Below are 22,643 nucleotides of genomic sequence, written 5' to 3'. Positions count from 1 at the left end.
TATAGGAATTTTAACTTGCTGCAAGCTGTAAGGTATTTGCTGATTCATTTTGGTACTTTATATTTTTTGTTATGGTTGCTGTATATTAATAAATAACACTCCAGTGATGAAAAGCAAATCAATGGATGGGGGAACATGGAAAACCAGGGTGGGGAGAGATTGCAATAGCACCAATTTTTTCTCAAAAGGAAGGAACCCTCGTTTATTTAAAGGGGATTACTTTTCAGCAAAATACACCCAAGCCAGCAGCTTGTGTTTTCCTCTGTAAAGGCAGCACACTTGGGAAGTGAATGAAATCATGTGGATGGGGAGGGTACTTGAACAAACATACACCTGAGTCCCAAGTGAGAGTGATCAGCATTTCTTGTTCAGATTGCTTACCAACGGTGAATAAGTATTCTTAGCAGTGGTGCGACCTGTGAAGTACTGCAACCTTAGAACTGCCTCTGCACTTTTGCCTTCTAACTTTCTTCAGACAAGGCCAATTGCCCTATGTTTCTTTCTTTTTTTAATTAAAAAAAATGTAAGGGACAGGGGCGCTGTTGGCTCAGGGCCTGTTATGTGTGTACCCGCTGAACCTCATCAGAAGCCCCGATCCTACAAAACCAGGGAGAAGAGTCATCAATCCCGAGACCTCTGTTGAAAGCAATGTAGCAAAACCAGAAGAAACATCAATCTGTGGCACAGTTAGTAGTTTACCTTCTAACTTTCTGATAACATCTAGAATGATGGCAAAGTTCAGAATGAATGTGAAATACCACTCAAAGGGGGAATATCTGTTTTTATTACATTGCACATGGGATAAGGTAAAAAAAATAAAAATCAAGACAGCACATTCATTAATCATTAGCCTAAATAGCAGAGAGAATCTGGAGAAATAGTTTGTCATTAGATTACATTTGATTAAATAGGAAGTAGCCTTTGCACCAACCAGCTTGTACTATTTGTTCATCTAGCCCAGTATTGTCTGTGTTCTAACAGGGTCCTACTACAAGATCCTTTTAATTGGAGCTACCAAGAATCACACTTGAGACCTTTGGAGCTACAGAAGCTATTTAAATAGGTGTAGAAGCTGAGTGAATCTCAAGTAGCTAATATTTCTTGTGGGTCAGCTTCTAAATCCTCCTGAATTTACCATGCAATTGTGTGCAATTCCATGCATGAAGGTTTTCTTAATATCAGAAAAAAGTGTTACATGCTTGTTACTGGCTCTACCTAGGAAGTACCATGACCTGTAGTTTCAATTGCAGTCCTGTGCACCTAAGAATTAAGTCCCATTGGACTTGACTAGAAGGAAGAGGCATCTTACTGGTTGGTGGACCGAATCCTAACAGGAGAGCACTTTAAATCATAGCCCATTAGGCATCTGTGATATACAAGGTTGAACAACTGCTCTTGCTGCCATGTAGATGTTAATAACTCAGCATGGGCGATTTATGTTTTGGCCGTGACTGAAGAGGGATAAAAATGCAATTCTACTTCTTTTCAGACAGATGTATCTGAGTCCGGCCTAATTTGAGACGAAGCAGTCCCACTTCCAAGTACAGGTTAAAGAAGTGGTTCATTTCAAATCAAGGTTGGAATCAATAGCGAAGCTTGGGAAAATGTGCTCTTGCCAAACTCTCTTTTGTGCAACTCCACATTTTCATTGGGGCTTCCTTCTTCAATCTACTCCATTGCAGTGTATATTGCAATAAATATTTTAAAAATAGGCCTCTGTATATGCACAACGCATGTAAACAGTTGAAAGCAGCTAATGGTCTGAAGCAATGACATTATGTTTTTAGAAGGATTTCCATTCATTATTACCCTTAGCAAGGAAATTTAAACACAGCAATAAGTAATTTTAGATCTCGGCTTCCGTTCCTTAAAATGTTAATGCTGTTCAATTGCCGGTTAAACAGTAAGTGAGTTATGCTTCTCCATTTTCAAAAGGGGCAGAATTTTACAAAAGTGAAGCGTGATGCTGAAAAGAGGCTAGGTGGGGAAGCATGGCAATTAAAAGGTGTAGAGAAAAAGTCTGCCACTTAGCCGAGCTTCTAGGGAGCTTCTCTCAGCTGCTACTACAACTTCAGTCTGCAAAGACAGAAAATATCCATTAATACAGCAGAATTCAGTTCCTTACTTTTTTCTTTCTTTTTTTAGCGGGTCATTTTGCCAGGGCAAAACAGATTACCCCTGTGTACAGCTGGGCACCGTGCATAAGGAAGTCAGGTGATGATCCTTCCCACCTTCACCATAGTGGGGTGGTCTCAAGGAAGTTGTGGAACCGCCTTGGTTCTACGCTACTTCCCTAGGGTTGTGTTGCGGGGGGAAAGCAGGCAAGGCATGGCCTCTTACCCAGCTGGCATAGGCGAAACACTCAAGTTATCACAAGCAGCCCATGATTCACCCTGCAGATGGGCTTGTGAAAACCAGCAGTGCTTGTTTGCCTACCTTTTCTCCAGATTTCACTGTGATCACAGCACTCCCAAATCTTGATTTTTCCTGCAGCAATAAAACCACGGTTATGCACTGTTTGACAGCGTTAATGCTTTCTTTCTTCCCTATAGTTATTTTCATTAACAGACCAAAGATCATCTTTAACACAACTCAATTCCCGTAAGCAGGGTCACCACCACCCACTTCTCTGGCAACAGATCACCAGTGCAGTAATCCCAGCTAGTGTTTGCTACAACCAGAGAACAAGTGCAATGCTGTGAGCATGCTTGTTCAGGATGCAAAGATACCTACTGAACAAACCGCTCCATGTCATTTGTGTGAATGATGAAAACCATATGCTATATACAGCAAGAGGAAAAATAGCTTAGGTCTGCAGTCAATTGGAAACTTTACAGCTAACCTGATCATGCCCAGCCTAATCCTAACCATGTTTGCTTAGATCCTTTGAAATTCAGTGGAATATAAATGTGCTTGGGAATGGACCCTAAGTTTTCTCAAGTGAAATTTGGGGTGATGGTTCAGTTTCCAAACCATTTAGCATCCTGTCCCTAATTGTGACATTGTAATCTTCTTCAGATGAAGATCCTTCCTGACCCCATTGAGTCAGAAATAGAAATTGCAAGATATCCTTCATGAATCAATTCAGCTGTGTTTTGAACCCACCAAGGAAGTTTGTTGTTCACATGGTTTCAGTTTTAATGGTTAAAACTGGTTAAAATGCATTAAGGACCCAATTGTTAGCCACTAATTCTACCCACAATTTATTTAGCCCAAGCAGCAATTTATCCTTTCAGAGTTTGGTTGCTCACCTCAGGAGAAATGATGACATACTGCGCCTGGAACAGAAAAAAGAGAGACTCACTTTTACATTGGTTTTTAAAGGTGGATGAATCAATTAAATGTATGGTATCTAGTGTTTGCTCTGCTGAGAATTATTTCAATATAGAAACACAGAAGTCAGCTACTATGATGCAGATATTTCATAAACTGCTGAGCAGGAGCATCAGGAGAGTTTTCAAATGCAAAGAGTTTGTTACTGCAGTGGTACCTCTGGTTACAAACACTTCTGGTTACAAATGCTTCAGGTTATGAGTTCCACTAACCCGGAAGTAGCTGCTCCTGGTTGCGAACTTTGCACCAGGATGTGAATGCAAATCGCGTGCCTACAGCGCGCACGCAGCGGGAAGCCCATTAGCAAAAGCGCGCCTCAGGATAAGAACGGCTTTAGCTTAAGAACCGACCTCCAGAACAAATTAAGTTCGTAACCAGAGGTACCTCTATACTTCCGTTTATCCACCAAGCAGACACCACCACAAAGACCTATAGCATTTGCTGTAGCATTACCCAGTCTTCAGGACAAGGCGAAGTCCATGATTTGCAGTTGTCTGTCACATGTCCAGAGGTAGTCTGGTTTCCACTAAATATGTAAACACGTGCAGCCTCTCCTCCAAACAGCCCAGATAAGATGTCTTTTGCTCGAAGAGGTGAGGTCACAATGATCTCATCTGCAAAAATTCGCAGCAGGGGGAAATATATCACATTGTACGATGAGACAAAAACTAACTTGCACTGGATATCCCTGTGCAAAAGCTTTGACCTTTAAAGACTTCGTTGGGCGCAGGCATACACAAACTTGGGAACACAATTACCAGACATATACAAGCCTGCTTTGTGTCTTCTGCTTCCACTATGGCTCCGCTGGATCCAAACCCATGTTGCTCCATGACAAACACCATGGTGACACAAATAATATGCCTAGTTTAAAATAGGCATACCTAGCGCCAATGTGTTTTTGGATTTTCTCTATGTCCAGGCATTTGTAAGTGGTATGGTGTCTGCCACAGACAAATGCAATGAGCAATGGAAACTATCTCTCCATATTGCATGTGAAGCAGGCCTTAGTCTACAGACAATAATACAGCCAACAAGCCACAAGCAGGTGAATATGTGTTTATTTCCCTCTCTCTCAATTCCTGCCCCCTTTACTGTAGGAGTGACTAATGTTTTTTGGCCCATGAGTCATCTTAGTTTTTGGCCACTCCACATACATTTTTGTACACACGTAGACATCACAGACACAGAACACAGCACCCACTCCCCGTCCCAGTTAATCCAAACAGATCAACTGAGGATTGAAGTTGCCACTTCGCTCACACTCATCCGATAGGATGAATACAGAGGAGGCAATTTGCATCCCCATCAGGATGCTGGTCCTGCCAGAGAAATTCAAACCCTAGCATCATTCCAACTCACCACCCCACCCCAGCCATTTTGCTGCCATCACCAAAATTTGTGGATTTGGGGTTAAAAAAAAATGCTTGGGGGACCAGGTCAGGCTCAAGGGCTGTGAGTTCACTACCCTTGCTAGGCTTCTAATCTTTTTTAGAATTTCTGTCTGAGATCACCCATTTAATGTTCCCCATTAGAGTGCATGGAACGTCTTTTGACCCTACAATTCTTGGTGCTGGCCCAGGCTTGCAAGTACACTTGTATTTTGACCTCTTTGTTTGGATTTCTCTGCTTCTTTCCCTTTTCCTCCAATTTTTCTAAATCAAGCTCATTTGTTCGATCTAGCCTTTCCTTCTATATATGCTTAAGGCTGTTAAAATTATTGGTTCAGAATTTATTGTTTCACGCTTCCTCTTTGTCCCCTTATTTCACCATTCCTGTTCTTTTATATATGTGTGTATATATATATATATCGATGGTTGGATGGTGTTCTCGAAGCTACCAGCATGAGTTTGACCAAACTGCGGGAAGCAGTGGAGAACAGAAGTGCCTGGCGTGCTCTGGTCCATGGGGTCACGAAGAGTTGGACACGACTAAATGACTAAAGAACAACAACATATATATATCACATCTCACAACATCTAGTAATTTTAGGTGCTTCACAAATGAAATATGACACTGATTATGAGGATTCCGTTTTTACCAAGTCCATCATTGTTTATGTCACGCAGGTGCACATCTCCTCCGAAGTGTGAAAATCTCCTGTCCCCGCCGAAAGTGCTCAGCAGAAATGGCTTGGCAGGGTCCGTCAAATCATACATCAAAGCAGTTCCTGCTTGGTGCAGCACTGAGCTTATAAATGCAATCCTAGATGTGCTGTCTGAAAGAAGCCAAGCAAGATGCTGGGGGTCACACTGCTGTTCCTGGGAGATGGCAACGATAATTGGCATTAACAGATGGGCACTGTCTACGGCAGGTTATAACCGGAATTAATAGCAAGGAAACTTTGGCTCCGTCATCTCCATTTTGTGAAATTACACGTTAACTTCGCAATAACAACAAAGGGTCCACTCTCAAAATCATAATGTCAGCAACATTCTCAATCCAACGTAGATGATATTTCTTCATCTGGAGGCAGCAGTAGAGCTATAGCTCAGTGAGAAAGTGAATGTTCTGTATGCCTGAGGTCAGCTACATTAAAGGAGTTCAGGAAGCAGGACTGAACAAGACTCAGGAGAGTTTTAAAGCTAAGTCATGGACAAGGTGAATCAATGGTCTGACTCGCTGCAGAGCAGTTTGTTACATACTAAACCCAACCCAATATAGTCTTCACTTTCACATGACATTGGGCACATGTGGCCCTCCCATAGCAAGAGGGGATTCCCGTACACTAGGCATAGGCAAACTCCGGCCCTCCAGATGTTTGGGACTACAATTCCCATCATCCCTAGCTAACAGGACCAGTGGTCAGGGATGATGGGAATTGTAGTCCCAAACATCTGAAGGGCCAGAGTTTGCCTATGCCTGCCGTACACATTTTGAAGACAGTTGTCTGGGCCACCCTTTATGTTAAGTATGCGACACCACAGAATCTTATTCATCACCTGCTCTGGTGTAATTATCTGAAAGCAAATGTGTACAGAAAATTGACTTTCCCTCATATAGGATTTAGTTGACCCAGAAAGACAGACAGATATGAATAACAGGTGTGAGAAACCTCAAGTTGCAGCTGCTGCAAGAACCCTTGGTTTTTCCTTTACAGGTAGAATTCTGGGTGCTTTTTGAACTTGGCACTTTTTTCTGTCACCCTGCATGACAACCAAATGTTGCCTTTGAAGCCCTGTCAAGTCAAGGCTGCAAGGGAAAATTCTTCCTCTGCAGCCCCAGCTTGAATTCAACACAAGTTCTGTGCGACACTGTTGTCCCTCTACATTCTGAAACAGCTGGTGTGAGCAGCAGGACTTCAGACTCAGCTGTTACCTGCTGCTCTGTTAAACCATGATGTTCCTCGGTTTGGGGTTGGATGGTACATACATGCTGTGTTTCAGAACTGCCAACATCCAGTCCTTAAAGCCTTGAAAACAGGAGAGCAACCAGGATTTTTTCCCCCCTGTCAAGAGCAGGATTCTCTTAGAGTAATCTTTCAGCAGCAGACTGGCCCAGAAATGGCAGTGGGTAGAATCAGAGGTCTCTTTCTCTCCTAGTCCTCTTTTCCCTGCTGGTTAAATCTTCCCTGCTCTGCAATTCCCATGATGATTGACTCCAAGCACCTATTTAACTTTTAAACAATTGATCAGTCCCGTTGGTGTATTGCAGAAGTAAAACCACTGCAAAGAAAAAACTGACTCAAGGAAAGTACTGCATACCTTGTGATGGTGCACCAACTACCAACACTTGCCTGTGGATTCCTTCTACAGAAAGGAAGCCGGTGGCCAAGGATGAACCAAGTCTCCCCATTTCCTGTGTGTCAAAGAAGAAGAGGAAGAGGAAGAGGAAGAGGAAGAGGAGGAAGAAGAAGAAGAAGAAGAAGAAGAAGAAGAAGAAGAAGAAGAAGAAGAAGAAGAAGAAGAAGAAGAAGAAGAAGAAGTTGTTGTTGTTGTTGTTGTTGTTGGCACCATGGCTGAGTCTTCCTTGTATGTTTTTATATTTGTCATTTCAAGGGGTACCAAAAAGACCTACCCTATCTCCGGTTAAGGTAAACCAGCTCTGCATGCTTGGTGGGATATAGCCGTATACCTTTCCAACAGTCATCTTGGTATCTCGTAAGACATAGCAGCTTAGACTACTGCACACGATGGTCAAAATATGAGGAACATTAAAAAAGAAGAAGAAGTAATTGCAAGAGATAGCACCACCACGGCAAAATATTCTTGGTTCAGAATCTAAAGTATCTGGAACGTGACGTCTTAATTTAAATAACAAGTTTTAATTGCAAGAGTTTCTGCAGGATTGCATTCCCCTTAAATAGCAAATTAATAGTTTGGGGATTCTCCTGGACTCCATATTATCTATAGAGATTTAAGTGGCGTTGGTGGCAGTTTAGGCTGGTTTACGGTCTGCCACTGTAGCTAGAGAAGGGGTGTTGCTTGAGTTACATATGCCTTAGTTCTATCCAGACTAGATCACTGTAATTTTCTCTGCTTAGGGCTGCCTTTAAAAACCACTTTGGAAACACCAACAAACAGACACTGCAGCTGCTAGAAGGCTTGTGGAGGCCAGGCATTCATAGCAAAGCTGTACCAGATGCATTAGCTGTCTATTTGTTTTCAGGACCCAGTTTAGAATGCTGGTATTGACCTTTAATGCATAAATTGGAAGGAATGCCTGCACCTATATGACCTTGATCAGGACTTAAGACTGTCCTCTTCCCAAGATTTATCAGACAGGTGAGCATAAGATCAGGGCCTCTCCAGTAGTGGCCCCACATTTTTGGAACTCTCTCCCCAAAGTAGTAGTGCATATGACCCAACTTTGTTAGTCTTTAAATGGACCATAAACAAATATTTATTTCTGTGTTTTATTAAATGACACACTTTTCCAAAGAGATACTGGAGAGTTTCTTTATAGGAGGATTGTCCCAAACCAGCAGAATACACTGTATCCAGTCCCCAATTTCTCTCTCTTCCCCCACCCCCCGAATATCCAGCTTGCAAACAAATAATAACATGCCAGCAAATGGAGGGCCATGCAGACTGGGGAAAAGCTATGGCAGACAGAATGCAAGCTTTATGTTGATTAATACTGCTTTACATATATAGGTTGCATCCAACTAAGTTATACTCAGAGTAGACTCACAATCAATGGACCAGACTTAGTCATTTCTATTAACTGAAATGGGTTTACTTTGAGTACGATTCTAACATTGGACACATAACCAATTATCTTTAATGGTTGGGATATATTGTTGTAAACTGCTGTGTGAAACCTGTGTTTGAAAAGTGGTCTATAACTCATCGCCAGGGAGCATTAGGAAAAGAGAGGTATTTGGCTTCTTTGAAACACCCTCTAATAAGCAGAACAAGTATTAAAACAGTACACATTTAGAAATAATACTAACCTACTGCATAGGGTTAGTTTACATTTAAAAGTGCACAATGTTAGGCTGTTTATGATCACATACAAACTTCTAAAATTAAGTGCAATATACCTTCTACAGTTTTTCCAAGAAGGACTGCCGATAAGCAGCAAGGTTGTATTTTGAAGCTGGACACTGCTGAGTGATGATCCAAACCACGCGTAATCCTTTTCTCCTTTTACTATCCAGTCAGCATCTGATAGGAACAGCTGGTCTGATAGACCAAACAAGAAACAGAGGATAACATACTGCTGTTTCTGGTACATATCACTTTATGAAAGGATCATGGTCTTCTGGTTTGTTCAGTCATACTGCACTACCTGGATCAAAATTCTTGCTATTCTTTAATACATGAAAACTAATGTTGAAACTTGAGTCAGATCAAATTGTCTCTGCAAAGATGCCATTAGGGCAGGGTCAGTTCAGTTCATCAAGTGATGCAGCAGTCCTATCAATACATGCTTACCAGGGGGTAAATATTCAGTAAGACATACTTCTGAGTTGGAATACATAGGGTTGCACTGTAAAACTCCCTCTAGTCTGTTTTGACTCAGAAGATTATGGAATGGTATACAAAGCCTTCTGCATGAATTCATACTGGATCTTAGGCTGAGGGTCCTTTAGCATTAAAAGCATTGTCCGGTGTTTATTACCAGCAATATAACTTGGAGAAGGATTTAGACTATTACTGTGGTTTTGTCTTACGATGGATTTGAAAGGGAGCTAATAGAAGACGCAAGAAAAAATAGCATATGAAAGAGCAGAAATAAATTCCAGCAAAAAAAAACCAAAGTCACCTTGGCTGCTTCTATTGAGAAACGAATAAAACGAAGCCACAAATCCTCTTTGTTTCCCACCACCAGCTGCGTAAGGAGAACCAACTACGAGATCATTGTTTCCATCACCATCAAGGTCAGCTGCCAGCAGTGACCAGCCAAGGTTACAGTATATTTCCTGCAGAAGGAAACTGAAATTTTAGTAGGTCTTGCAATACTGGAGTAGGTGCAGGGCATTAAGTTGCATCTCACTATCCTTCAGTCTGTCTGGAAGCCTTGTATGCCTGAGCCCACCTAGTACAGTCTGTCGGGCCTAGTAGTTGCTTGTCCAACTCAAATCAGTTTTCAGAGTCTCTCTGAGCTTGTGCTGCAGCGGCTATAAACTGAGAGGAGGAAGACTGGAGAACAGAAGGACAAGGAACCTGCAAGCTCCAGATAAATAGTTTCTCTAAACTGAGAGAAAACTAACAGTAAACCATCACTTAGCAGAACCATGGCTGAGCAAGAAGACAACTCAAGGGCAGAGCTGATATGTAGGAGATGGAGATAGTTTTGGGAGTTCCTTTCTGCCTAGGACAAGCACAAGTCAAGGCCCGTGTCTGACACTATACAGGAAGGTGTGTGGTTTTTCGTCAGGAACCGGGGGAAGAGAGTGATTTTCTTTCTCTTTCTTTCTTTCTTTCTTTCTTGTGTGAACTAACAGCAGTCAGTCTTGAAAGTCTGTACTTTAGACCCTATTGCCTGGAGTATAAAATGGGCCAATTGAGTTGTGTTTCACCAAGGCAATCTTGGTGAAAATTGGAGAAGAAAGGAAGACATCTTGTTTAGCACCTGAATCAATAATGAAATTTCAGTAAAGCAGCCCTACTACAAATCCTCTCACACCACCCGGTCCATGATGTAAGTAACACAAGATGACTCAAGGAGATGAGACGAACCACACAGGACAGTGTTTTTGCAACATTCTTTTGGATGGCTGAATGAAAAAGCTACAAATGTTGTATTATTTTATTGTTGTTAGCCGCCCTGAGCCCGGCTTCGGCTGGGGAGGGCGGGATATAAATAAATTATTATTATTATTATTATTATTATTATTCGGATGGCAATATCTTGACTTAAGACAAGATAGGAAGAAGTGTTATCATTGCATCAACAACCCCTTTGATTCTCCTTCCACATAAGCAAATGAGGAAGTATTCTGTTAACTACAGTTTCCTGTTTCATCTAAAGCAGATAAATATGATTAACAGCTTCAGAACAAGCCAGGATATTGAGCCATAGTTTGAAGTTGGCTTGTTCTGAATCCATTAAGCATAATTTCAATTTAGATGGATCAGTAAACTATAATTAACCAAGCAATTTCTTGTTTGTTTGCTCATACACCTGCACAAACTTCATTCATGCAAGATTCATTCGTATCATGGTTTATTAAGTCCAAATGTGGCCCTGGTACACACAGAGGAAATACAGAATCCTTTTTCTTCAATCTTACATCATTGTACTTAACAGTGCTTCATAAAAGTACAGGAACAGTTATTGGCACACATTGGTACACACAATGACATTGATTTAACATATTGTGTGCCAATGAAGCAATAATAAATCTATTATAATAGAATCCACACGTATGTTTATTCTGGATAGATCTAGAGAAACCCTAGATTTAATTTCTTATATGTTTGTATTGCATTTCATCAGCAAACTTACTTGACAAGCTATGGTGACATTTGGTAGGCTGTGGAAACCTTGTCCTCTATTGCCAAAAAATACATATACAGAGCCCTGGATCAACAGAAAATAAAATTTTAATAGAGTATGAATCAAATCCAGATTTTTTATTTAATTTTTTTAAAAAAATCAATTTCACCTCATCCTTTCATCTTCACATGAACCTGTGTGTCCAGGTGTACAACTGCAATCTAGACTAGTCTAATCATTCAATTTGAGATTCACAGATATTGGCGTTCACAAAACAGGTTGGTCCTAAGATTGTCAGTCAGATGATGCATCTGCTATTCTGTCTGCTTTATTTCACTTGGGCCATGCTAACGTCCCCTCTTATGAATCACCCGTATTTACTAACCTGCACTAACATTTTACACTGCAAAAAGGCCACACACACATATTCTTACCCTGTAACTGAGTTCCTGTGATCCTACAGACGGGGCTCCCACTGCTAGATCCAACACACCATCTTCGTTGAAATCTAGAACTGCTACTGCAGAACCAAACCTTGCTGAAGGCTTAAAAAGAAAGAAGCCTGCATCATTATGGCAGTCCAACACCCATTTTAAAAGCTTATCTGCCTTTTTACGGAATACCTGCTCATATAACGTTCAGCACAATTGCTCAACATTTTAGGATTTTTTGTTTGTTATTTAGCTTTTTTTTTTTAATTGTGACAAAAGACTGTATTTTAAATATGTACTTTAAACCCAGCTCAACAGTCCATTCTACCATGCAAATATAATACTCAGGAGAATGGCCAAACCCTACTACTTTCATTTAGCTCATATAGATCCCCAGTAAAGAGTCCTTAATAGTTTTAAGCAGCAAGGCTCTTTATTCACAATGGACTTTTATCTTTAAGTGATATAGATTAGAAATGAAGTTAATGGCATTGCTAGTAGAAAAGAAGATGCCGCCAGTCTTTCAGATGACTGGAAACACAAGCAAAATGTTTTCAATGACCAATGTGTGACTTGTTTTCCTACCTTATTCCCCTCCAGAATGCAATCTGCTTCCTGGTCTAGGTCCAAGTTTGCATGAGGCAAACCTGATTCGTTGCCATAAACAATATACACACGGCCTATCTGAATGTGTCCCAGCCGGCTGTATCCAGGTGCTCCTGTCACCAGGTCATCGTAGCCATCCTGGGTTAGGTCAGCAGAAATCAATGCCCTGCATATCAAGTGAAATAATTCCAATTACTATTTTGGTTTACATTTGTTTAATACTTCCACATTTTCATTTGCAGATTTTCAATTGTCTATATAAAAGAGTAATTGCTGTGGTGGCCCTGAAGAAAGGTGAGATCCAAAACAAAATCTGATTTAATTTTTTTATTATCCCAATCCTGTATCAACAGGATTACATGCCTTTAAATCGCAAATAAAATGGCTTGGGTTCCCCCCCCCCCAAAACAAGATAATTTCCCTGCATAGTTATTACATGCAGGTAGGATAAGCATCCAGGCAATAGTATTGAGTCCATACAAGCTGATCTATCAGACAAAAGCAGAATGGAGAAATCAGAACTCAGAACTCACCACCCAAGTCTAGCATATGGAGTTTTCAGAAAATATGAAGCACTGGGTTTGGTGACATGCTTTGGTGACCCTTGTGCCGTGACTGACAACACTCTCCTCAAACCTTTTGCAGTGGCACTATTGCTCAACTGAAGATAATTCTGGGGGAAAAAGGAATAAAGGAATATTCAAGCACATTCATAATTATATTTTGGTTGTTGACCCAGCAAGGACCCAATTTATACTTAGTGCAATACACAAGACTCACTGCAATGAACAAGTGCCTCTACATTTGCAAACAGTTAGTGCTGTGCTGTGAATTTATCCTGCTTTTTTGTTTTGTTTTTGCTTCATCATTGTCTGTGTCAATGAACGAAAAAGAAATGGCATTAAAAAATTATCAAAAAGGAGAGAACGTTTTAGTGAAATTGTCACAGGGGGGGTGCAGGGTTTTATTGTCATGCTTTCCTCACCTTTGAAGTGGCCTAGGACATTTGTAATCATCCCGAGGATGAGGCAGATAAATGGAAGCCTCTTTCTCAGAGGAAGAATTTTTTTTTAAAAAAATGGAGGCTAGATTTTGGCACATCACTACACAGCTACTGTCAATTTCATTAGATTTTTTAAATTATATGTACTACTACTACTATACACACACAGAGAGAGTGTTTTTTTCTTAAAAAAATGTTTAGGGGTACTCTCAATTTCCTACTCATACTGAAATACTGCCCCTCAATGAGACCACACTTAGATTCACAAAATGTTCAGGGGTATGCATCCCCCCAGGAAAAAAGCACTGTATATATGTACTATGTTATCAGACCCTCCTCTAGCTGTATCTCATGACCTCTTGAAAGAAAGGAGATCGTCTGTTGTCCAGTAGGTTAATTAAACTCCAGCGCAGTGCTGCTAAAATATTGAGCCATTGTTACAATCTCTTGGCTGAGGCCAGTTTACATATTCTACTATACATTTTGACTTGAAGGTTTACTTGGAATCACATGACAGGCACCTATAGAGTTTCCCGTAAGCTACAGTGAACAGAAATATCTCACATATGGTAGCTTCATACTGAGCGCTTTACATGAAATGCACAGAACAAAAAACTACTTCGTATTACCGGAACATAATATATAGGTTTTTTGTGGGGTGGGGTGGGAAAGCATATGTAGAAGGCAACTTGCCAACAAACAAGGCACTGGGTGTCCAATGTATCTCCATATATATTTCTATCCCTTACCATTAATATCTAAATGCCAGAAAGACTTACTGCTGTCCAAGGTGGCACTTCAAAATAAACTCCTCGCTCTGTGTAGCTGATATTTTTTTCAACTGATTTGGCCATTGAAGAAGTCGTTTGTCTGTAGTGTTCAGTTTTGGACTGTTTGATTCTGTTGAAATAAGGCAATAACAATTAGACATTTGCTTCTGGGAACATAAAAATGGAATAAATGTCACTGATAGCCCTTTACAAGAGATTACAATGTAATAAGTGTTTTAGTTAAGTACAAAACTGGAAAAGCCCGATGTTTAAAGCACAAAATGTACACAAAGGTTTTTTATGGACATTTTCTGGCAGTACTCAATAGTTCTGTGCTTTAAGTATTTTTAATTTTTTATTAAACATTTGAATGATCCAATTTAGTATTTCACTCAAAACCTAGTCCATTGTGGTCTCTGGTGTATTTATGGTTGTAATTTTGGCAACACAAACTCTCCGTTTTGTGCTGACAAGTATATGCCAGCTTTTTACTAAAAAACTAACAAACCATTTCCATTTGTTCCATAAGAACCATCTTCTACAAGGCCAGAGGTAAACTCCTGTTTTTAATTAAGTTATTCTAACAATATTTTCAGGAGAGCCAGCCAAATGGGTGGGCCCCAACCAGGGATGCTATAACAGTGGATTTCCTGCATCAGTAGTGAGCTGAACCAGCTACTTTTGGAGGTTTCTTCCAACTATACAGTATTCATTAAAGGAAAATCGTAAATGAAAAGCTTCAAGTATTTGAAAGTTTGGTGATGCTGGCTGAGAACATATCAGCGGGCAAAGTTCAAAGTTCTACAGTATGGCTTCCACTAATGCAGCGAGGCTGATCCATCTTGCTTTTCCCACTTCCACTCCTACACCCCCCAAATCTGCTCTGGAGATTTCTCTGGAGATCTCCTATAGGAAATGCAAGAATATGGGTTTTTTTCTGATCTAGATGGTGGGCCAATTGCAACAGAAAGAGACATAGGATGTAGACGGCCTGAATTTTGTTTAATGGAATGAACATGAAAAAGACAAATATTGTTCAGACAACCAATCAAACTAGGCAGACATACGTTACGTCTTTACTTACACGACAGCATTTGTTTGTTCATCTTTACAGCGTATATACAAAGGATTCTCAGGAATAAAGCAGCCACTAAAGAAGAAATTTTCAAATAATTATACTAAATGCATAATTTTAAATACTGACTACTACTTCATAAGTACCCAGGGCGCACAGTACAATTCTATACCTCCCTGCTGCTCTCAGATACCAATCCTGCTACAACGTACAATGTTCCTAGATTCTGCACAGCAGCGCTCAAAATTTGTCAGAGGATGACCTGTGCCACAAACTAGATTTAATGAACGTATCAGAGCGCTCTGTAAATTAATAGTTAAAGTCTTTTATATATCAACCTTTTATGCTCCTACACACCCGCCCAATGATCCTATCCCTTCTTTTAGCTTCTTTTAAATTCTTATAGACTTTCATATTCACATTCTGTTTTAACACCTTTTAGCTTTCCAAAACACTTTTCAGATTTTAAATGACTGTATCCTACCCTTTTATGCTGGTTTATGCCCGTAATAAAGATTTGCATTGTATTGTATTAATTAAACCACACAACTATTCCTCTCTCAGAATTAACCAGATGTCCTTAAACTCGTTTTCTATAATTGCAAACATAATCAGCACTTCATATGAAATGTTAGAAGGCTAATGGGTGGCTATTACATGTGAATTATTATAGCGTCCACAGCTCAATTCACAACTTATCTGAACCACTGTTTTTAGATGAAAATATCTGCATAATTTTATTATTGGTTTAGAGTAGTATACCCTGGTCTAGAGAGGTTAAACCAGCACCTCACCTTGTTCCATTCTCTAACATTTGACTTGTTAGCTCAAAAATGTTATTTGATGAGAATGCCATATCATCCACACCACCGAGAAAATATTCATGGAATCTGTTCACCAAAAATGGGGACTTCCTGGCATAGATGGGGTAAAGCTATGAAAATGGAAATGCAAATTAATTAGATAGATGAGAATTTCAAGAGTAGCATTCAAGAAAGCTTTTTTCAACAAAAATACATTACCTTGGCGACAGTGATCATTTCGCCAAACCTGCAGGAGAAAGTACAGTATTCTCTATTTACCATCCGTGTAGAACTTTTCAGTGCACAAAACACTTTTTATATACACCTATGTGCTTACTTTGCTGTTGTTGTTTTTTATATTGCCTTGAGTACCTCTATTTAAAGATAGCTGACAGTTTAAATACATAAATAACATATTCAGTTCTTAGCTGATTATTAAAATCACTGCTTAATAGCCCCACTGTTAATGGGGAGGGAATAATTAAAGCAATCCATATAAACAGTGCTTTTCTCTGGGGGGACGCAGGGCGACGCATACCCCAGTATTTCAATATGAGTAGGAAAATGAAAGTACCCCTAAACATTATTTTTTAGAAAAAAGCACTGCATATAAAAGTATTTAGCTGCAACAAACTACGGTTTATCATTACAGCAGTAAGTCAAAGCGAGTCACAGGCTTACATACTTCCCTCTAACCTCCAAGGTGATCAAAAGTTAATTTCCTTTTTTGATTAACTTCAGTTTAGCATTACGTCCAACCCCTAAACTGTGGCTAAGTTTAACTACCTAACGTTTGAAGCTGGCTTGTTTCAGTAAACCATTTTTAAGATTAACCTGTTTGCATGAGTTCTGACATAACAAAACACTTGAGTTAATCAAACTTGAAAATGGAAACTTCTGATTTTTCTCTTCATGGGCACACTGAGGAAGGAAAGGTTCCCTGCAGCTCATTCCCATGATGCTAAATAATAGTTTATGATTACGCCAAACACAGACTTTGTGGGCCACTACAATGTGGAAGCAGTATTTACTATGTAGAAAGATAACAACGGCATCTATCAGCTAAACACATTTATTTCAGTAAAATTCATTAACAAATTGGTTATTCCAGATTTGTTATTCAGCTGAAATAATGAACTGACCAAAACTATATTTATTAAACACACAGCCTGATATGAGCCTGTAGTGCAAAGAAATGTTTAGAATAAGGGCAACAATTGCTGGCCCATCAGCAAATGTTAAAATATGTCCACATCCCTCCGGAATCTCTTTCAACTCCACACCATGATTTCCTTTAAAATGTATTATATTGAGACATCTCCTCCTTAATATTTATCTGTTTCCCATTTCAGTCAGTCCCTTCCAATCTTTCCTTTAGCACCAAAGCACAATTTAAAAAAAAAAAAACAACCAACTGTCCTTCTATCTACTCTGGCCCATCCACTTATGGGAGATCCCTTCCACAAAAAATAAAACACGCATCACAACTTTAAACTTTCTTCTTTCGCACCTTTTCTTCTCCAATTCTCATCATTTAACAGCACTTGCTCTATCCTTATTTGCAAGTCTAACCCATCAACAACAAACTTCCTCTGTTTGGGCCCAGTGTCCTCCACACTGAGTTTTGCTTTCCCAAAATTATTTATTTTCTCATTCAATTACTATACTGAGAGGATTTTTAGTATGTTCTTCATTAAAAAAAGGGATCAAACATATAATAAAATTATAAAACCTGCACTGCTGTAGGAATAAAAATGGAAACATTTAGCTTGACTTACACTTCAAGAAACTGCAGATACGTGCAGTCAACAATCGTGTCTTCAGTTATTACTTTCAGCCCATAAAGTTCCTCGTAGATTGACAGTAAATCTTTGACTGGCACATACCTAAATATATTGAACAGCGGAGTTTCTTATTTAAACCAACAAAGTTCATTGGCATAAATCAAGTCCTCAACTAAAATTGTGGACCCATCTGCAGCGCCCCCCTGCCCAGCGGGTGAAGCCACAGGCAACAACAGGTGTGAACAAACTAGACAAGATAATTTCAACCCCAGAGTCCCTGATGCAAGTAAAGGTAAAGGACCTCTGGACAGTTAAGTCCAGTAAAAGACGACTATGGGGTGTGGTGCTCATCTCGCTTTCAGGTTGAGGGAGCAGCATTGGTCCACAGACAGCTTTCCAGGTCATGTGGCCAGCATGACTAAACTGCTTCTGGCGCAATGGGACACCATGACGGAAGCCAGAGCGCACGGAAACGCCATTTACCTTCCCACCACAGCAATACCTATTTATCTACTTGCACTGGTGTGCTTTCGAACTGCTAGCTTGGCAGAAGCTGGGACAGAGCAATGGGAGCAGCTCACCCCCTCACATGGATTCGAATTGCTGACCTTCCAGTTGGTAAGCCCAAGAGGCTTGCTCAGTGGTTTAGACCACAGTGCCACCTGCTCCCTAATGCAAGGATAATGTTATAACATTGGTTTTCAGTGGTTATAACGTTTAACATTGGTTATAATGTTGTAACATTGGTTCCTCAACACCACATTGGTGGTGGTGGTGGTTAAACCATGGATCTTTCGCCACTGTCTCTGCTTCTGAACCCTCTGCTCCCTGCACTCTCTCTCTCTCTCTCTCTCTCTCTGTTTTGAAAATAGCACACTTACCAGCTTGGCTCCAAATAACTAAAATCAAGCTCAAACTGGCTCAGCACGTCTCCTCCTAAAATTAGAGGGCGAAAAGAGAGCAAGACATCAACTTACTGAAGCAAAAACCATACAAAAAATTTTGCCTGCCTTTTAAATTTGAACAAAATCTGGAACACCTCCACAGGCCCAACTAGTTTCTTTCTAGCTTGCTCAATTCCATTAAGGGCATTTCTTCCTGTCTGCCACATACTTTTGGATTTGTCCTCTCCCTTATGCTCAGAACCTGAGCAAGTTTCTCACTGTCTGCTTAAGGGCCTTAAGTCAAGCATCTCAGCCAGCTGAAATGCCCCATGTGAAACTGAGCAAGCTATGCAGAAAGAAACTAGTGCCCTAGTTAAACAAATCACTTATTTCAGGGATAAAGTCATTGAAACCTTAGTGATATCAGTTTTTTCTGTAAGAACCTTCAGGAATTTAATGGAAATCTAGGGAGAACATTCCAGGATCCATAAGGAAATAAATTACCAAAATCACCAGCAGCGTGAGCATCTGAATATGAGCCAGAAAAATCAATCTAGGAAAAATAGAAACAAGTTATTTACATCAAAGAAACATGAACAGAATAAAAATTTCTCATTTCTCCAACATAGGAGATGATCCAGACCCTTGAAGCTTCTTTTTCACCCTCGCCTTTGCATAAAGTTCCACATACAGGATTCCTCCAGCAGGATTTCCTAGCCAATCAGTTGCAAAAACTCAAGACTTTTGTCTCCTTCTCTGGCTACCTCCAAAACTGCCAAGGTGTTTCTTTCATGTCTACCAAACCATAATGGCTACTAGTCAACAACAATCCTTACTCATCAGAATCTTAAGAGTTTGTGCTCTCCCTGTTCTCTTGTACTACAGAGAACACCCAACCAATTAATTTTTTTAAAGGTGAACAGCAGTAAAGATCTTTCCTTCCTTCCTTCCTTCTCCCTCCCACCCCAGATATTATGTGATTGTCACTTAAGGGGAACAACAAAACCAAATGATAAAATATGCTTGTTGCATGCTTCGGTCACAAGGAAAAAATGACCCGAGCCTAATAATAAAATAAAGCACCACTTACAGCTGCCATGGCATGTAAAAATCCTTGTTCAATCCCCAGGCTATGCCAGCTCACGTCTGCCACCATATGAGAAGCGATGCCAAAGAGGAAAGCCACCAGTTTCTCTATGGCCTAAACAACAGAAACAAAAACAAGCAATTTTGCATTAAGTGCATTGAAACCAAACTCTCAAAAGGTATTTGGAGACATTTAGTTGACATGTTTGCTGATGAAACCTTGCCTCTGCTTTCACCAACACAAGGCAGAAATCTATGTGGTATGTTATTTATTTGTATAGCATCTTCAATGGGCATGCACGCTGCCATTTTTACAGCTAGTCGATATGAAATATCAAATTTAATTTGACATTTTCTCTTTCAAATGCTTTTGGTACAAATGAGAAAGGGAAAGAACAATAAGATTTATGAAAAGAGTGATACCAGGGCCTTCGGCCTGAGCAATTTATGGGGGATTTATTACCTCTCCCCAGGGCTGAGGATAGTTCTTTCTGATGTAATGGACACTGGTACTGAGAAAAGGTGCCCAGTGAGTGTCTTCAGATACTTGACGGAACAGCCCTGAAACACCAGACAAGAACAACATTATTTCATGATAATTTTTTAATTGCTTTTTAATTTCAAGTAACAAAACATACCCATACAAGTAAAACAGAGCTTAGTAGCTGTACAGAAAAGAAAGAAAAATAGCATTGGAGGGTTGCAGTTTTAGATGCTCCAAGAAAGCCAATCAAATGAACATGTCTCTCCATAAGGTTCCATGAGTCGATGGAGGGTGAAAACCAATTTCAATTGTCTTAACAAAGTCAATAAAAGCATACCATGTCATTTAGAAGGGGTGAGCCCCCTCAACTGATATTCCTATCGTGAAACAGTTAATTTGTCCAAAAGCATAATGTCCCATGCTTGCGAAATCCAGGCTTCAAAAAGATTTGCAATTAAAGTTTTCTGATTTTCCACAATCACTAATCTAACTGCAGTTAATAAATGAAAGTTGAGCTCTTTATTGGTTATGATCTTAATGTGAGGAGTAAAACATGACAGTAGGGCTAATTTGGGGTCTGGTTTTCTGGTTGCAGCAATTGTCCCATTATTTGATTGTTTGAAAAAACTTTTTCCCAAAAAGGAATAATTTTTAGGTAAAACCACCCCATGTGGATTGGAGAGCCAGTACTTCATTGCATTTCTACTAGCAAAGGTTGAGTGTGTTGTGCTTAATTCTATACAGTCGGGCTGGGTACATATACCAGCGATGTGCTACTTTTAAAGAATTTTCTAGGAGTTCTAATTGAGATGGATCCAAATAGTAGTTTATTCCAAATTGGTTGCCAGAGTTGTTCCTCTAATTCTTCTCCAAAATATTTTCCTCGTTCACGAAAACTTGGGCCAGTAACCCATAATATAAATTATAAAGCGTATCAACCCAAGATGCACTCATACCAAAGGAACGTGGAATTGTAAAAAGAGATTGCCGGTTTAAATGATCAAATGCCTTGACTGATCTCCTCTGCCTGCACTTTTTAAAGTAGGCTTCTTTAACCTTGCGTCCCCAGAAGTTGTTGGCCTGCAACTATACTTACTCTCCTCATTCCTCCTGCAGTGTTCCTTGGCATTCGTTGTTTGAACAGTGGTTTGTTCTCTTCAGATTCTCCACTGGCATAATTACAATTTATATAAATGGACCTCTAGCCAGCCAGCTAGTAAAAATGCATTAAGAATCAGGCTACTTGTCAGTAGTATGGTTTTAGGGGGCAAGGGAGGGAAACCTAATTTCTCCAGCCATTTATTACCGTTCCTGCAGATACCAGAATAAAAGGCATCAGGATACAGGCTTCCAGCCTGATAGGCATCTTGGTGGGTTAGTATCAACTGGACAAGAGGATGGTGACAAAACAGAAATAAAAGTAAGAGAGAAAAGGGGAGGGGGAAGAGAGAGGGAGGGAGAGAATATTACTAGTTGCATATTACCAATATTTCAAATACTAAAACAGTAAGTACTTAATACTCACATCTAGGTATTGTTAAAGTCACTCAAATACTGCCTCTTAAATACTCATAAAAATATTAAAGGTAAATATAACAAGGTTTTACATAGTTTGGTAAGGATGAACAAATGTCAATTCTTTTACAATGGGGTGGCTAACCCCTAGCCTATGGTCTGGACAATTTCTGTAATAGTTACAAAAAAGAAAAAGAAAAGGAAGGAAGGAAGCTCAGTGCTGGGGTGGGTGGAGAAGGTAGCAGAAAGAGGAAACATTTATTAAAATGCTTTTTAATGTTAGACTGCTAAGTTTCCTACCTTGCGATAATTAACATTTCCTTCTGGGCTGCTGAAAAATTCCAGAGCTCTGTGAGCTAGAAAAATAACATCACATTAGCTTCCTGGTGGCTTTTGAAAAACAGGGGATCTGCAGTACTTAACTGGAGATCACTTACCATCCTCTGGGAAATATGCAATTCCCTACAGTGTCCAGATTTTGCTGCATGATAGTATTCCTTAATATCGGGAAATGTCAAACAACCTTCACCTGCTGGTTTTCAAAGAATATCGGGAGATATCCTTAACTTACTTACCCACACACAATCTATTATTTTGCCGTCACAAAATTTATGGAGAAACAAGTAATGGCAAATTTGTAAATAAACGTAATCCTGGTAGTGTGTTTATTTTTATCATGGTTATCCTACCCATTCAAGCAGTCTTTCAATTTGACCATATTGCTTAACCCAAATTTCACTTGTTGAATTAACAATGTATTGTTTTAAGATGCCTTATGCAAAAGACTAGAACAAAAGCATGAATAAAAGAAGTTAAATGCCTGAATTGCCTTCTAGCCATAAACTTTGTAGCTGAAAATTCATTACAAAATGAATTGCAACTGAAGCCTCAGCGGGTAAGACACAAATTCCACAATGAAATATATTTCCAATTCTTAAGCTACCCTCTCCTCTTGATTTCTCAAATATCGGGCAGATATCGG

The 22,643-nt window shown here is 39.8% G+C and overlaps 1 protein-coding gene across 3 annotated transcripts in view; it reads right to left on the bottom strand.

Moving 5' to 3' along the window:
• Positions 1 to 764: 764 nt before the first annotated feature.
• The window catches only part of GPLD1 (glycosylphosphatidylinositol specific phospholipase D1), a 25,163-nt gene continuing 3,284 nt past the window's right edge, over positions 765 to 22,643 (bottom strand). For 2 of the 3 annotated variants that reach the window (XM_081919244.1, XM_081919246.1), the window contains 24 exons: positions 21,962 to 22,017; positions 21,453 to 21,531; positions 20,126 to 20,223; positions 19,667 to 19,777; positions 19,081 to 19,129; positions 18,574 to 18,628; positions 17,687 to 17,794; positions 16,128 to 16,155; positions 15,900 to 16,039; positions 15,115 to 15,180; positions 14,040 to 14,160; positions 12,791 to 12,930; positions 12,237 to 12,423; positions 11,655 to 11,765; positions 11,230 to 11,304; positions 9,544 to 9,700; positions 8,819 to 8,960; positions 7,351 to 7,456; positions 7,038 to 7,131; positions 5,375 to 5,551; positions 3,787 to 3,947; positions 3,252 to 3,278; positions 2,437 to 2,487; positions 765 to 2,076 (listed from right to left, as the gene is read on the bottom strand). In XM_081919244.1, coding sequence (XP_081775370.1) covers positions 1,999 to 2,076; positions 2,437 to 2,487; positions 3,252 to 3,278; positions 3,787 to 3,947; positions 5,375 to 5,551; positions 7,038 to 7,131; positions 7,351 to 7,456; positions 8,819 to 8,960; positions 9,544 to 9,700; positions 11,230 to 11,304; positions 11,655 to 11,765; positions 12,237 to 12,423; positions 12,791 to 12,930; positions 14,040 to 14,160; positions 15,115 to 15,180; positions 15,900 to 16,039; positions 16,128 to 16,155; positions 17,687 to 17,794; positions 18,574 to 18,628; positions 19,081 to 19,129; positions 19,667 to 19,777; positions 20,126 to 20,223; positions 21,453 to 21,531; positions 21,962 to 22,017 — 2,417 coding nt within the window. In that variant the 3' untranslated portion in view covers positions 765 to 1,998. The remainder of the gene's footprint in view (positions 2,077 to 2,436; positions 2,488 to 3,251; positions 3,279 to 3,786; positions 3,948 to 5,374; positions 5,552 to 7,037; positions 7,132 to 7,350; positions 7,457 to 8,818; positions 8,961 to 9,543; positions 9,701 to 11,229; positions 11,305 to 11,654; positions 11,766 to 12,236; positions 12,424 to 12,790; positions 12,931 to 14,039; positions 14,161 to 15,114; positions 15,181 to 15,899; positions 16,040 to 16,127; positions 16,156 to 17,686; positions 17,795 to 18,573; positions 18,629 to 19,080; positions 19,130 to 19,666; positions 19,778 to 20,125; positions 20,224 to 21,452; positions 21,532 to 21,961; positions 22,018 to 22,643) is intronic. The other variant, XM_081919245.1, reaches the window with a different exon arrangement.

The sequence above is a fragment of the Podarcis melisellensis genome (genome assembly GCF_964234715.1).
Source record: "Podarcis melisellensis genome assembly, chromosome: 7".
NCBI lineage: Eukaryota > Metazoa > Chordata > Lepidosauria > Squamata > Lacertidae > Podarcis > Podarcis melisellensis.
This window is presented reverse-complemented; position numbering and strand designations above follow the sequence as displayed.